The sequence below is a fragment of the Mauremys reevesii genome, linkage group 2, assembly GCF_016161935.1.
Source record: "Mauremys reevesii isolate NIE-2019 linkage group 2, ASM1616193v1, whole genome shotgun sequence".
Classification (NCBI taxonomy): Eukaryota; Metazoa; Chordata; order Testudines; family Geoemydidae; genus Mauremys; species Mauremys reevesii.
In genome coordinates, this window is record NC_052624.1 from 81,283,412 (window position 1) to 81,298,596 (window position 15,185).

General features: G+C 41.3%; 1 protein-coding gene across 2 annotated transcripts in view; it reads right to left on the minus strand.

The window, feature by feature from the left end:
* Nucleotides 1-15,185, minus strand: part of EXOSC7 (exosome component 7) — a 34,569-nt gene that overhangs the window by 17,388 nt on the left and 1,996 nt on the right. For both annotated transcript variants that reach the window (XM_039524750.1, XM_039524749.1), the window contains exons 3-4: nucleotides 13,398-13,492; nucleotides 1,071-1,236 (exon numbers count right to left, since the gene is read on the minus strand). In XM_039524750.1, coding sequence (XP_039380684.1) covers nucleotides 1,071-1,236; nucleotides 13,398-13,492 — 261 coding nt within the window. The remainder of the gene's footprint in view (nucleotides 1-1,070; nucleotides 1,237-13,397; nucleotides 13,493-15,185) is intronic.

The window sequence follows — 15,185 nt, forward strand, 5'->3', positions numbered from 1 at the left end:
CTTGGCAGTATCATGAACAATTCAAACAAGTAGTTCGAAATATTGTGCAGTAAAAGAGACATGAGATTTTAAAAGTGATTTTCTGACTTTATACAAATATGCATATCATCTAATAATCTGTAGCTTTGTTCACGTTTACCAAATAATTTGAATTCCCCAGGCTACTCTTCAAAAACAGCACTTCATTTTCAATTAAATTATTTTAGGTTCTGCTAAGATGGCTGCTGAGATTGTAACAAACTGCATCAGTACAAATCTGATCGTTCTGTACTACTGCTAGTCACAGTAGGCACATCCCCATATAATTAGACTAATGCCTTTTTTTAAAAAAAGAACATAATGAATTTGTATTTTTATACATAATTAATTTAGGTCTCTACATTCTGAATGTTCTTGTTTGTTAATAGAGATCTACATTTGGCTTTGGCAATTGTACTTATCACTGAGCTTTATAATCTTCAAAGCACTTTACAAACATGAACTAATCCATCTGTTGGAGGAAGTTACCAGTTATTACCCATTTTACAAAATAGGGAAATATTGATTTGTCCAAGTCACACAGTCAGTGTCAGAGTTGAGAACAGAGCTCAGGAGTTCCTGGCTCCCAAACCTGTATTCAAGTTTTGCTGTCTCTCTCTCTTTTAGAACTTTAAGCACATTATTGTGATTTAGCAACTAATTAGGTTAGCTTTAGAACAAAATTTAGTTTCCATTCTAGAAAGAGATCAAGTATTCACTCTCTCTACACACACACACTTACTTCAATAATAAAATCTAAACCTTCTGGGGGGGAGAAAGGGGAAGCCCCATCACTTCTATATAAAGCTTTTGTTCTGCTCCAAGGATCCACCAGCAATAATACACTGTCAAGAGATAGATGGTGTGAGTAGTTATGCTAGCCACCCCTCTTTCCTCTCTTCCTCCCCCGCATTACAGTGAGGCATGGACCTGCAATGATATTTAAACTGTGCACATATTTAAAAAATATTACTAAATTATATTTATGTTCTGTAGTTCAGTACCTTGAAGACTCCCTTGAACTTAAATTACCTCTTCTTTGCTTCACTTACCAAAACATCAACATAGAGAACCCAGCAGTGCTCTCTGGGATTAATACAAAGGGATTTCACGTCTATGGTGCTCTCATTGCTAAATATTCTGTAGAGAGTATTTACTATCTCTGTGGCAAGCTCTTCTCCTCCCCGGCCTTCAAATTCAGGAGTGGCATTTGCTGAACTGGATGGGGGTAAAAGAAAATAGATACTTTTCATATCTAAAGCAGCCTTTATCCAAGGAACTCAAAACATTTCACAAACAGTAAGCCCATATCATCATCACAAAGGAGGTACTATTTGCGCTTTACAAGGGTAGAAATGAAGCACAGAAAAGGGAAACGGATTACTTGAGGTAACACACAAAATTAGCATCAGAGCTGGCAAAAGAATACAGAAGTCCAGTATCTGTTTTAGTCACCAGACCACACTGTATAGTTCCTTGACATTCTGCAGAAATGTTTAAGACTAATATTAAATTATCTCTGCCCTTCATGATAAAAAAGAAAAGAAAAGAAAATTACAGTAAGTTCCAAATGGTTAACAATACAGCCTGTTAAAGATGAATGGGACAAAAGACACCAGTGAGAAGAAGGGTGAAAAAAAGACAAGCAAGAGAGACTTTTTAGAATGGCATGACTTTAATTATTAATGTCTTTACTGGATACTCTGTTATGGGGCTGCTTGCAGACAGCGTCTTATTATCTAAGCAAGCATCCATGCAAGAAGATACCTAGCTGCCCTGGGTCTTACACACAGCTAAAAACAAAAGGTTTTAGCTAACAAAGGCAGCATGTTTATAAAAAAAAAATCCCCAAACCAACAAACATTCTGAATCTTGTCCTGATTCTACAGAAGGCAAAAACATGGTTGTGCTGTGATAACTGGGCCTATAAGCTTACCCTAATTGTGAACTCAACTGCGGCAAAGTTTACAAAATGTTTCAATCATATAATGATAAATGTTGATGGGAAAAGGTGCAAAAGGGAGGCTGACTGAATTAGCCTAAATAAGGTGGCCTACCAGTATAGTTCAAGAACTGTGTTAAGATCATGCCTGGTAAACAAGAGACGCCTGGGGCCAGAAGTTATAGAATCATAGGACAAGAAGGGATCTCGAGAGGTCCAGTCCTCTGCACTGATGGCAGGACTAAGTATTATCTAGACCATTCCTGACAGGTGTTTGGAGATTAAGATCAGGTTAGGCAACGATGGAGATTCCACAGCTCCCATAGCAATTTATTCCAGTGCTTACTACCCTGACAGTTAAGTATTTCCCAATGTCCAAGCTAAACGGCCCTTTCTGCAATTTAAGCCCATTGTGTCTTGTCCTAGCCTCAGAGGTTAAGGAGAAATGTTTTTCACCCTCCTCCTTGTAACAACGGGTTTCAAGTACATAAAAGGTTATGTCCCCTCTCATTGTTTTCTCAGACTAAAGAAACCCATTGTTTTCAATCTTCCCTCATAGGTCATGTTTTCTAGACCTTTAATCATTTTTGTTGCTCTTCTCCGGACTTTCTCCAATTTGTCCACATCTTTCCTGAAATGTGGCACCCAGAACTGGACACAATACTCCAGTTGAGCCCTAATCAGTGCAGAGTAGAGCAGAAGTATTACTTCTCATGTCTTGCTTACAACACTCCTGGTAATACATCCCAGAATGTTTGCCCTTTTTTTTTTTTTTTGCGCAACAGTGCTACACTATTGACTCATATTTAGCTTGTGATCTACTATGACCCCCAGATCCTCTGGGGGCGTGGGGCAGAGGGCTCCGTGCACTGCCCTTGCCTGCAGGCACCACCCCCCACAGCTCCTATTGGCCAGGAATGGGAACCGCGGCCAATGGGAGCTTCGGGGGTGGTACCTGCAGGTGAGGGCAGCATGCGGCGGAGCCACCTGTCCCACCCAACCCCAGGAGCCACTGCCAGACATGCTGGCTGCTTCCGGGAGTGGCACAGGGCCAGGGCAGGCAGGGAGCCTGCCTTAGCCCTGCTGCCACTCTGGAGCAGCTCGAGGTAAGTGGCACCAAGCAGAAGCCCACACCCTGAACCCCTCTTGCACCCTGCACCCCAACCCTGTGTCCCCAACCCCCTGCCCTGAGCCTTCTCCCGCACCCCAACCCCTTGCCCTGAGCGCCTTCCTGCACACTGCACCCCCTCCCACACCCCAACCCCCTGCCCTACATTCATGGCCCTGCATACCATTTCCCCACCAGATATGGCCCTCCGGCCAAAAAGTTTGCCCACCCATGTTCTACATGTTTGCAAAAACATTGCTTAATTATTTGCTCCATTATTTTTCGGGGTACTGAAGTTAAGCTAACTGGTCTATAATAAAGTCAATGAACTAAAGTTGCTGTGTTGGAAATTAGGCCTAATTGCTGGACAATATGAGAGAACGGGCTATTCTGCCAATCATTCCCTTTGGGGTCCTCAGAAAGAGAGTTTGGGGATGGGGGAGAAGCTGCTATCGCAATGCTGGCTGACTGAAAGAATGGGAATGAGCAAGCTTCCCCATCATGGCTGCCATCCCCCATCTCCTGGGATCCCAAAATCTGACATGACACCATTTTCCCTTCATCATAATCCTGAGAGATGTCCTGAGGGACCCAGATGACATTGCTACCTCCACCATCATTGGTTACATCTTGAATAGCACCTGGGACGTGAGACTTTGTCACAGACACACTTGTGCATCATGTGCTCTCCTCTTTCCCCACCTTATATCTTCTTTTTCCTATCTCTCTTCCTTTGCCATCTGTTTAGTAAGAGTCTGGCTTAACCAGCTAAGACTGTGTATTCTGCAACATTACTGTGAGCCTGTGACCAGAAAAAGGCAGTTAAAAGCAATGCATCGAACAGTGCAACACTGTACAACTTTGCCTCAGAGTGATAGATAAGACTGTGCTGGACCTGTGTTTTTCCAGCAGTGAGTTTGCAAGTAAAAGTCAACACCAGAGACAGAAGCTGCATCTTCTATCTTTGCTATTCTCTTCTCTCCACTGTTGTGTGTGTGTGTGTGTGTTGTTTTGTTTTCTAGGAAATAGGATCAGACTTCAACAAGAACAGCTCCAGCCAATCTCAACTAAATTTCTCTTTTTTCCACCTAAAAGAAAGCCAGTTATGCTGTGGGGGGGTCCTTTTAAAAATCTCTCTCGGGGGGTGGTGGTGGTAGAGGAAATAAGGGATGCTGTTAAAAATGAAAGCCTTACTTAATACTTTAAATTTCAAATGCTTTAACTGTTTTTCCTTTTCCTCCCCCTGTCCTTAAAAGGCAAGATGTTATTTCCAGATGTATAAATGCCACATTGTAATAAGATTACAATTAATGATGAGCCAAAATTATAATCCCAAGCAGAAGAACTATAATCAAATTTAAAAAGAGCCTTATCAACAGAATTATTAAATTACATACCAATGAAGGGCTCAATTCAGCAAATGTATCTCCCATTTAAGTCAGTGAAACCATTCATCTCTAAACATGACTGCAAAATTGAACCCCAATTAAAATTTTGCAGGTCTCATAGTACAGCAGATATAAAAGCTATTTTTTTGAAAACTTTGGTTTTTACTTGTATTAACTAGGAGTCAAATGCTGAAATTTTTACTTGGTCAGCTGTAATAAATGATAGACTTGGAATATGCCTACACTATAGCCACTACAGCAATACAGCTGTGCTGTTGTAATGCCATAGCATACACACTCCCCTATACTGGCAGAAAAATCCCTTCTGTCAAGGTAGCTAATCCACCTTGTGAGAGGCAGTAGCTAGGCTGACGGAAAAATTCTTCATTAACCTAGCTGCACCTACTCTGGGGGTTCAGTCGACCTAACCACAATGCTCATGGCAAGACATTTTTCACAGCCTTGAGCAACATATTTAGGTCATTTAAGTGTAAACCAGGCCTTAGAGTATTTGATCTGGATAACGGTGTCGCTGAATTTTATCATAACCTTAATCATTTTATTAATTGCAAGGGACTAAGCCTTGATCTACACCTAGCCACATCACTTCTGAATACATGGTAAATACTGCCACCCTAAGGTCTCTGGATATCACAATAGTGTAGTAGCAGAGATGTTTATATTCACTCATTTGAAATACTTTGCCCACTGTACAAATCTCAGAAGTGGAGTTCAGAAAAACGTATTTGTGGAACACACACCGATCTAGCAGGGGCCAAAGTGAGTGTGCCATTCTTATTCTCGAATAATACTTAAAATAAAATCCCCAAAAAGTTAAGAAACAGCTCTCAGCCACATATTATGAGAATCAAGACTTTCTAGAGAATCCAGTGTAAGGAAGCCTCCATCACAGACTAAGTACCTCTCCATGTCAGCACTTCTGAGGTTATCTGTCCAGCTGTTTCCTGTTGAATAGTTTAGTTTATTTCATCTCTGACAGACTTCTATCCACCTCCCTGTTTCAAGCCTCAGGTAGTTAATAAAAAATTAAGTTTTCATTATATGATTAAATAGGACCATAGGAAGCCTCTAAGGACAATTTGCATATACAGAGATATTAATGAGTATATCATTTATTTGCACTGTACAATTTAGTCTTAAATTAAAAGCAAACTGGGTTTATAAATTTTGGTGGAGTTTAACAGCTAATTGCATGCACATCAAAATAAACCTACATTCCCAATGCATTAAGGTTGAGATTTTATTTGTGTGGAAGTCAAGAAATTCAGAGCTGGGGTTCCCACTGCAACCTCAAATCTGCTTCCCTGAACTTTTGTATTACAATGGAGCCTCATTAAATGGTCTCACTACATATGATGTACTGTCTGTAGTAAGAAGTACAGTTTTACAAAATAAAGTACCTTAAGTAAATGGTCTAGATAGGCACCTGCTTTAAGCTTCTCTCCCCACATCCACAGGCTGGTAGAATTGGTTAGAACATCTTGCCCTCCTTTAAGGAGGCATTCTCATTATTTCCAACAGCAGTGAGCCCCAGACCTCCCCATAACTCTAATGTGCAGATAGCACCCAGAAGTGCTCTCAGAACATTTAGAACTTTGATGAGCAAAACTGACTGAAACTGCCAGACATGTGGCATTTGTCTCTGCCAGACTGATGTAGTGAATCCCTCCAAATGAAAGCATGTCTATTCATAAAGAGTTTAAAAAAAAACAAACCTAAAACCTAAATGTGATCTTAAAAACAAGTTAAAAACAGTCATCTAGTAATCTATCCCGCCCCTCCTCTCCCCTTCCTTCCTCCTGCTGTGACCAGTTCCATGACATCAGGGGTTCTCAAAATTTTTTAAAATACATCCCTCCAACTTCTCCTCCCCGACCCCTTTTTTCCCCCGAGTGCCCACCCTTTACAAAATGGGAATTTCCAATGTAATTCCAATGGAACGAGGGCCATTAATATAATTATTCCAATAAATGGGATTCTGCTTTAAGTAAATCAGTCCTTTGATCCTGTTATCTAACTGTGCATAGTTAACCTTTTAAAAACACATTAATTTCTACAATGTTTTCTGGCCAGTATGTCTCAGTTTCAGCATCAAAGAGTGCTAGTGGAGATAATGACTGCACACGCCTGATTGCAATGTCATTCACTGAAATTTGGCTCAGCCACCCCACCATCATGATGGAGGAGTGGTCAGGCCAAATTTGAACGATTTGACAAATCCCTCAGGTTGAGAACTGCAGTTTATCTACCAAGCTTCATAGACTTTATGAAGAGAAAAAAAAGTTCTCTTCATATAAACCACAGCACACGATTCAAGCACTGAGATGTCCCAACTGATTGACCTGGGAACAAGAGTGCTATGAGAACTTTAGCCTCCACTCCTTGTGTTTCATTTATCATGAGTTATCTGTATAGTACATGACATATGAGACCTGAAAACAACATTTAAGAGCCTTACTGATGGCTGAACAACAAATGATCATGATATTGCATGAGGACATCAACAGAACAATCCACCAGCTATAGGATGTTATAGCTAAGAAACACCTGAAATGGATGTGGTCCCTACATTTCCATGCATGTACTAGAGAAATAGGTCCACCAGGAGCTAAGGTGAGTCTTCCTTTCAATCTGGAGAAGCAAATGGCCAGACCTGGGGACAAAAGTATAAATTCTCACCTCCCTCGTTGTCAATTTCATTCTAAACCCAATATCCAGCATGTACTCTGAAAGTGTCATTGTATACAGATTCAACTGTGGTATGGGCTTTTTTTGGTTGCTATTTTATACCACAAAAAATGACAGATTATTATAGTAAAAAAAACTAACATGTCAATATTTTACAAAGTTATAAGCAAGAAAAACACTTTTTTTAAATGCAGCTATCCTGCTGATGCAGCAGCATTCCAGTGTGTAACGAAGATCTAGGACTTCCACTCTCTACATTGCAGGATGCACAGGCAACTCCATTGCTTTTGGGGAAAACAGAACAAGTTCCAACATCACCAGTGCACCCAAATCGTCCATTCCAAGGAGTGGCACTGTGCATAGTTTAAAGAGGGATAAATGTTCCTCTCCCGGTTCAGAAGAAGATAGACACAGAATAAGGAGATAGAAAAAAAGGGTGGTAGAAGACGGAAATGGTATTTTCTGAGTGGAAGATGATCACCACATATGTCTGGATGGCTAAATCAGCTCTAGCAAACTAGTAGATTTTAAAATCTACAAAGAAGCCAAGAAAGAATCAGATAGTAAGCATTATAAGGATGACACAATCAGCACTGAGGAAAACAAATCTTAATTTGAAAAAATAAAAACCACAGCACCATAAGACTTCTACAATAACAGAGACCCAATTGTAAAATTATGCACAATCATCACCATCTAGTGGCAGCCTGAAAAAGTGTCATACATTACAACTACACATAAAATACTGGTATCAGCACATTTGGATATACCACACTTTACAGAAAAAAAGTCTTCTGCCAAAAGCTCCACATTTTATTTTAAAATCTTTCTGGCAACTAGACATGTATGTCCTCTTATGACTTGGGCATTCTGGAACTCAACATTCAGGTCTCCAGAGCCAGGCTCTTACCCTCATGTTGTTACCTTGAGGGAAAACCACTTTACATACAGGAGGTCAACTAGGACTGTCAGTTCAGTACATGCGTCTGACGAAGTGGGTATTCACCCAACTATAAGGTGCCACAGGACTCTGCTGCTTTTTACAGATCCAGACTAACACGGCTACCCTTCTGATACAGTTCAGGGAGAGGTTCTCCAATCATCCTGGCCCTCACATCTGCTTCTATCTCTTTGGCAATTATAAAATAGAATCTAAAACTAAACTAATTTAAGAAACATTTGAGGATTTGTAATACTAGCCGTTGATGAAAACAATGCTACAATGAATTTCTGTGGCCCCTTAGGGCACTCGTTACTGGGCATCTCTCCAAACTAACTGATGAACAGCACTGGACATTTGTTAACGCACACACACAAAACACTCTCGTGGGCAGGTGGTTTCATTCAACATTACTGAATGACAGAAGGAGGGAGAAGGAGGTAGCAGCTCTCAGCCTTAGGCTTTTTTCATTTAGTATTGGTCAGGACCAGCCTTGAAGCCAAAACAAAAAAACAAACAAACAAAAAAAAAAACCACCCAGTTTTGGCCTCTTCAAGTTTTGCAACTCACAGACCAGACCTCTCCCTCTCTCTGGAAGCTGGACCAGATGGGGAAGAAAAAGCTCCCTGCCAGACATTCCTCTACCAGCAACTGCAGAAGAAAAATGAACTCATATGTTGATGTTCCCCTCCAAAAACTGGGCTCTGATCTTAACTTAGATCTTGCAAGTTGGAGAGCCAAAGGCTCTGTGACGTGTGAGATACGTGAATGTAGTACTCCCGCAGCGGTAAAAGCTTTGGGTGTGGTGCAATAAATTAAGTTTTTCTTTTTTAAAACAGAAAAATATGGAATAGCATGAGACTCATGTGATGGAGAGAAGGAGTAAGTGACCAAATCCTGGTGAGGATCATAGAATATTAGGGTTGGAAGGGACCTCAAGAGATCATCTAGTCCAACCCCCTGCTCAAAGCAGGACCAATCCCCAAATGGCCCCCTCAAGGATTGAACTCACAACCCTGGGTTTAGCAGGCCAATGCTCAAACCTCTGAGCTATCCCTCCCCCCTGATCATTGGGCCAACAACTGAGCAAAATTCGAAGAGGGATTGGCCATTTATATGGATAGCAATATCCAGAGTTTTAATAGTAAATACTCACAAACGTAATTTGGAAGTGATAAAACCTAATTATTCAGGGCAAAAACCAATATTTAATTATTAAAGGTAAGAAAGACTTCCCTAGGTCAGAGGTGAGCAGAAATTACCCATATCGGCCTACTGGAAAGTTTTGTGTTCCCTCCTCTGAAACAGCTGGGTGCTGGCCACTACCAGAGAAAAGATACGGGACTAGATGTATCTTTGTATCTTATCCAGTCTGTTAGGTTCTATATTCTTAGGAGAGGAATGGAATGGAGTAGAACGGAGATTGAAAATAATTGGAATTCCCCACCCCAGGCAATTCTTGCACTTCCTTTATGTACTAAAATCTAAACTATAGAAGACCAGCAAGGAGCCCTATACTTTGGGAAGAACAGTGGGGCTTCCAGTTTGGAGTTAAGAAGTTTACCAAATGTTTTTACAAATCTATCAAGGCAACCCACTAACACTTCTTTTATTTATATTACAAACAGATTGCCAAGCAGTTAACTCAAGCAGCCTCAGTACTTCTATTATCAATGCGGTCTTGGGATGCATTAGGCGAGGTATTTCCACTAGAGATAAGGAGGTGTTAGTACTGTTATACAAGGCACTGGTGAGACCTCATCTGTGTGCAGTTCTGGTCTCCCATGTTTAAGAAGGATGAATTCAAAGTGGAACAGCTACAAAGAAGGGCTACTAGGATGATTTGAGGAATGGAAAACTTGTCTTATGAAAGGAGACTCAAAGAGCTCGGCTTGTTTAGCCTAACCAAAAGAAGGCTGAGGGGAGATTGCTCTCTATAAATATATCAGAGGGATAAATACCAGAGAGGTAGAGGAATTATTTAGGTTCAGTACCAATGTGGACATAAAACAAATGGATATAAACTGGCCATCAGGAAGTTTAGACTTGAAATTAGATGAAGGTTTCTAACCATCAGAGGAGTGAAGTTCTGGAACAGCCTTCCAAGGGGAGCAAAAGACATATCTGGCTTCAAGACTAAGCTTGATAAGTTTATGGAGGGGATGGTATGATGGGACAGCCTAATTTTGGCAATTAATTAATCTTTGACTATAAGTATGCCCAATGGCCTGTGATGGGATGTTAGATGGGGTGGGATTTGAGTTACTACAGAGAATTCTTTCCTGGGTGTCTGGCTGGTGAGTCTTGCCCACATGCTCAGGGTTTAGCTCATCACCATATTTGGGGTCGGGAAGGAATTTTCTACCAGGGCAGATTGGCAGAGACCCTGGAGGTTTTTCGCCTTCCTCTGCAGCGTGGGGCACAGGTCACTTGCTGGAGGATTCTCTGCGCCTTGAAGCCTTTCAACCATGATTTGAGGACTTCAATGGCTCAGACACAGGTTAGGGGTTTGTTGCGGGAGTGGGTGGGTGAGATTCTGCCGCCTGCGTTGTGCAGGATGTTAGACTAGACGATCATATTGGTCCTTTCTGATCTTAAAGTCTATGACTATCAAACCTCTAACGCAGGGGTTCTTAGGACAAATTACATCTCTACCCCAAAATAACACTGTCCTCGGGAGCCAAAAAATCTTACCGCGTTATAGGTGAAACCGCATTATATCGAACTTGCTTTGATCCGCCGGAGTGCGCAGCCCTGCCTTCCTGGAGCGCTGCTTTACCACGTTATATCTGAATTCGTGTTATATCGGGGTAGAGGTGTATTTGGTGGCCTCAGAGTGCAGCCACCAACTCTTGCTTGTGGCCACTCACACTTTTTCCTAAAATACTTAATTAGCTTCAGGAAAAATAAATATGCACACCCAAAAAACTGTAATTTATGTATTACTAGCTACTAAGTCTGCTGATATTAACATATATGTGATATTGACATACATACAAGTAGCACTTTTCACAGCAGACTTACTCAGCTCTGCAAGTCTAAGGAAAAATTAAGCCTTGGATTGGGGGAGGCAGTGGGGGGAATGGAGCCTGAAGCCCCACGGGGGACGGAACCAAAAGGCACATGGCTGGAATCTGCCTCCCCGCCACTCCCAGGCGGGAGCCCAAAGCCTGAGCCCCACCACCTCTGAAGAGGCATAGCATTCACCAGCTGCCTGCTCCTTCAGCATTGTGCCCCAAGTGTCTCCAGAGGGGGTTAGGGCCCAACCCCTGCTGGAAGCCCCAGAAACCAACACCAAGGCAGTGCATCCAGGAGGACCAGAAAGGGAAAGGGGCTGCTGCTTCCCTTCTGCACCCCAATCACAGCCCATAAGGCCATAAAAACAATGAGGAGTCCGGTGGCACCTTAAAGACTAACAGATTTATTTGGGCATAAGCTTACGTGGGTAAAAAACCATTTGTATCTGTTCCGTAAATGAAGTAGAGCTTAGAAAGTCCATCTAACATGCCCCGTGCTCCCACTTAAATGACAGCAAGTGTAACCCTTAATTACAGTAGGTGGTAACTGTGACAACTCTTAAAGCAACCTACAAGCTGAGGCTCCTGGACTCCCTCTAGCTAATTCCATAACCCTGCTCACTGGAAAGCTGTTTGCAGTAATGCCTCATTCATGGTCAAGAAAGTCAGAAACATGCTTAAACATGAACCCTGGTTTCTAGCTCATGGAGGAAATAGGGCTTTACTGAAAAATGCCATTCTGAATGTTATTTTCAAGGCAATTAACTGTTGTATCTCGAATTCACAGGGTTATTGTGTTCAAATAAAAAAAGGACAACTTCTAATTACCATACACTTGTGTGATACATTGGGAGATGGTGCGGGGAGAGTAACTCCCTTTGATGGACACCCAGCCAGCCAGTTAGCTGTTAAATCCCTCTTGGTCTATTCTCTGCTTGCTTTACCTGTAAAGGGTTAATAGGCCCACAGGTAAGAGAAGGAGTGGGCACCTGACCAAAAGAGCCAATGGAAAAGTAGAACTTTTTTAAATGGGGAAAGAAACTTTCCCTTTGTCTGTTACTCTCTGGGCTGATGAGACAGGGCAGCAGGAATGCTGTATAAAGCTTGAACCAGATATGAAAATCATCAGATCATATCTATAACTACTTTTAACAATCCAAAGGTGTAAGTAGATCAGAATGTTTAGCTAAACACGATCAGGTTTATTTCTGTTTATTTTTTAAGGCTTGTAGATCTCGTCTGTGCTAACTCCAAATGCTTTTGTTTGCTTGTAACCTTTAAGCTGAACCCCCAAGAAAGCTATTTTGGGTGCTTAATTTTTGGAATTGCTCTTTTAAAATATAGCAAAAGCCTAAGTTCCAAATGTATTTTTTCCTTTTTGTTTTTAATAAAAATTTACCTTTTTTAAGAACAGGATTGGATTATTGATTTCCTAAGAGGTTTGTGCATGTTGTTTGATTGGCTGACAGCCACAGCTAATTTCCTTTGTGTCTTTCTCAGGTGTGTCTGTGTATGTGGCTGTGTGAGAAAGGGCTTGAGGTTACCCCACAGGGAGGAATTGCCAAGTGCTCCTTCCTGGGTTAAAAGGTTTTGGGTTTTTTTGCATTTGGGTGGTGGCAGTGTTTACCAAGCCAAGGTCAGAGAGATGCTATAACCTTGGGAGTGTAATACAAGCCTGGAATGGCAAATATTTTTTAAAATCCTTGCAGACCCCCCACTTCCTACACTCGAAGTGACAGAGTGGGGATTCAGCCTTAACAACTTGAAATCTAGGCAATTCAATAAAAGAAAACAGTTTCAGGTAGCATACCTATCCCTGAGTGCACCTATTATTTTTTTAAATGGATATTCTCTCTCTCATTTTCTTTTTGAGAAAGTCCCAGAGAGAACAGGGGGAACTAACAAACTCCATACAAAGTTCTGTCAAATGCACGAAGAGTAAACAAACCGAAAAAAAATTATTTTTCCCTTCTAATCTTTTCCAGTTATAATAATCTTGGGTATTTCAGCAAAAGTCTGCTTACCAAGTTGACACTGTTCCTTTATTTTCTGCTTGTAATTTCTAGAACTATGCAAAACAGCAACTCTGAAGGAGTAGCAGAGCATTTTCCCAAATTTTACCATCAACTAAAGCAACAAAATAGCTTATTTCTATTATGTAGACCACTACAGCAGGCCAACAGAATTAAGGAATATACTTTAGATAAACAGCTTTTCTAAACACATTAGTCACTGAAAGTATTGGGCTTTCAGTACTCTTCCTTATTGTACCTACCAGTCAACAAAGAATTCAAGGTATCCTTCATTTGGATTCTCCAACTTTGGTGTTCCCATTTCAGCTTTGACTCCTACCAGAATGTCCGTATGTCCCTGTTAAAATACCAGCATCACTCAACCAGAAAAATATTCCACACCACAGCTTGCACAATTTATCCACATAGGGGTCAAGCGGTTATTAATTTTTATCTTTATGTTATCTACACAAACTATTCTGCCAAATAACATTTTGAGCATGACCCAGGATTTTATTTTAATAAATCAAAGCTTTCGAAGAGATAATGTTAAGGTTGAGCACGTTTCCTCAAATAAACCCTGTGTACGTACAACATTTCTCTATGCTAATAGGACAGTCTAAATATCCATGACTTTATACATTCAGTCCTGGAATAAAATACATATGCAGAACTATTCTAATATCTTGAGCGATAGCCACTGTCTGTACATACAACATCCATTAAAGCAGCAGTTTTAATTTGTTGTGATATGAACACCATGAAGAATTATTTCTCTATTTATTAGTCATACTACTGACATTACTTTCACAAGTTTAAATGGTGGATTATTTCAGCTTCCCCTGGCCTCAATGTACTTTGTCAATAGATCTCGCTCGCAGCAAGGGCTTGTCTACACTTACAGCACTGCCGGGGTGAAGCTGCAGCACTTACTGAAGACATTACCTACACCAACAAGAGAGTTTCTCTTGTCACTGTAGGTACTCCACCCCTCTAAGAGGTGGTAGCTATGTTGACAGAAGAAGCCCTCCCATTGACACAGTGCTCTCTACACCGGGAGTTAGATCGGTATGATGCATTGCTCAGTGGTGTGGATTTTCTACATCCCTGAGCGATGAAGCTATACTGACACAAGGTTGTAGAGTAGACCAGGACTGAGTAACCACTCTTTATGGACAGTGTCACAGTTTCAGGCTCACTCCACCTATATTCCCCCGCCCTACACAGTCCCTTGAGGGTACCCACTTAAAAGTTGTTGGCTCTCAGCCAACATCTCTCATGGGCAGCGAACTATGTTGCACTCTCTCCTGACCAGAGTTTTAAGGCTGCACAGCTTCCCAGATTATACTATACTATCCCCAACAAGCCCTAACCAGGCCAGTACCTGGCTTTCTTTCCAAAGGCTATGACCAGTATATTGCCTGCAGTTATAAGTTAGCACACACCTCCTTCTAAGCAAGCATATTTATTCTTAAGGTAAAAGCATTACAGAGAAAACACTTCAAAAAACAATGAGACCCGATATGCATGCTAAAAGCTCAGCAGAGGTTACCTATTAGTCTTATGGGGCCCTAGTAGGACAAGTCCTTCAAACCCTTCTGCAAGGCATGCTGCCCCCAACTCCCCACCCTTCAGGACAGAAGGTCCTGTCCATTTGCTGGATCAGAAAGAAGGCCTCAAGTCAGGCTCTTTATCCAAAAGTCCCTTCTTTGTCTGCTGGTCTCTGGAGAGTCCAGTTTGAACCAGTATACGTTGTCCCCAGGTTGTAAGCCCTGAGAAATTTCCCTTAATCACCCCTTTGTTTTTTAGTTGCTGGAGGAGCAGTGGTAGCCCACCCCCATGGAGCAGAACACAATTATACATAAACAATTAATGAAACCCAAAGACACTGCACAGGGTTGGAATATCTGTCACTGATTGTCAGGAGGTGGTGAAAGGGAACAAACAGGAGCTTCAGTTTGTGCCACATATCATTAAAGTCAAGTTTCTGTTAATACTGCGGTGTATATTTCAAATAGTAATTATACATTAACAGTATTCACTTTTTGTGT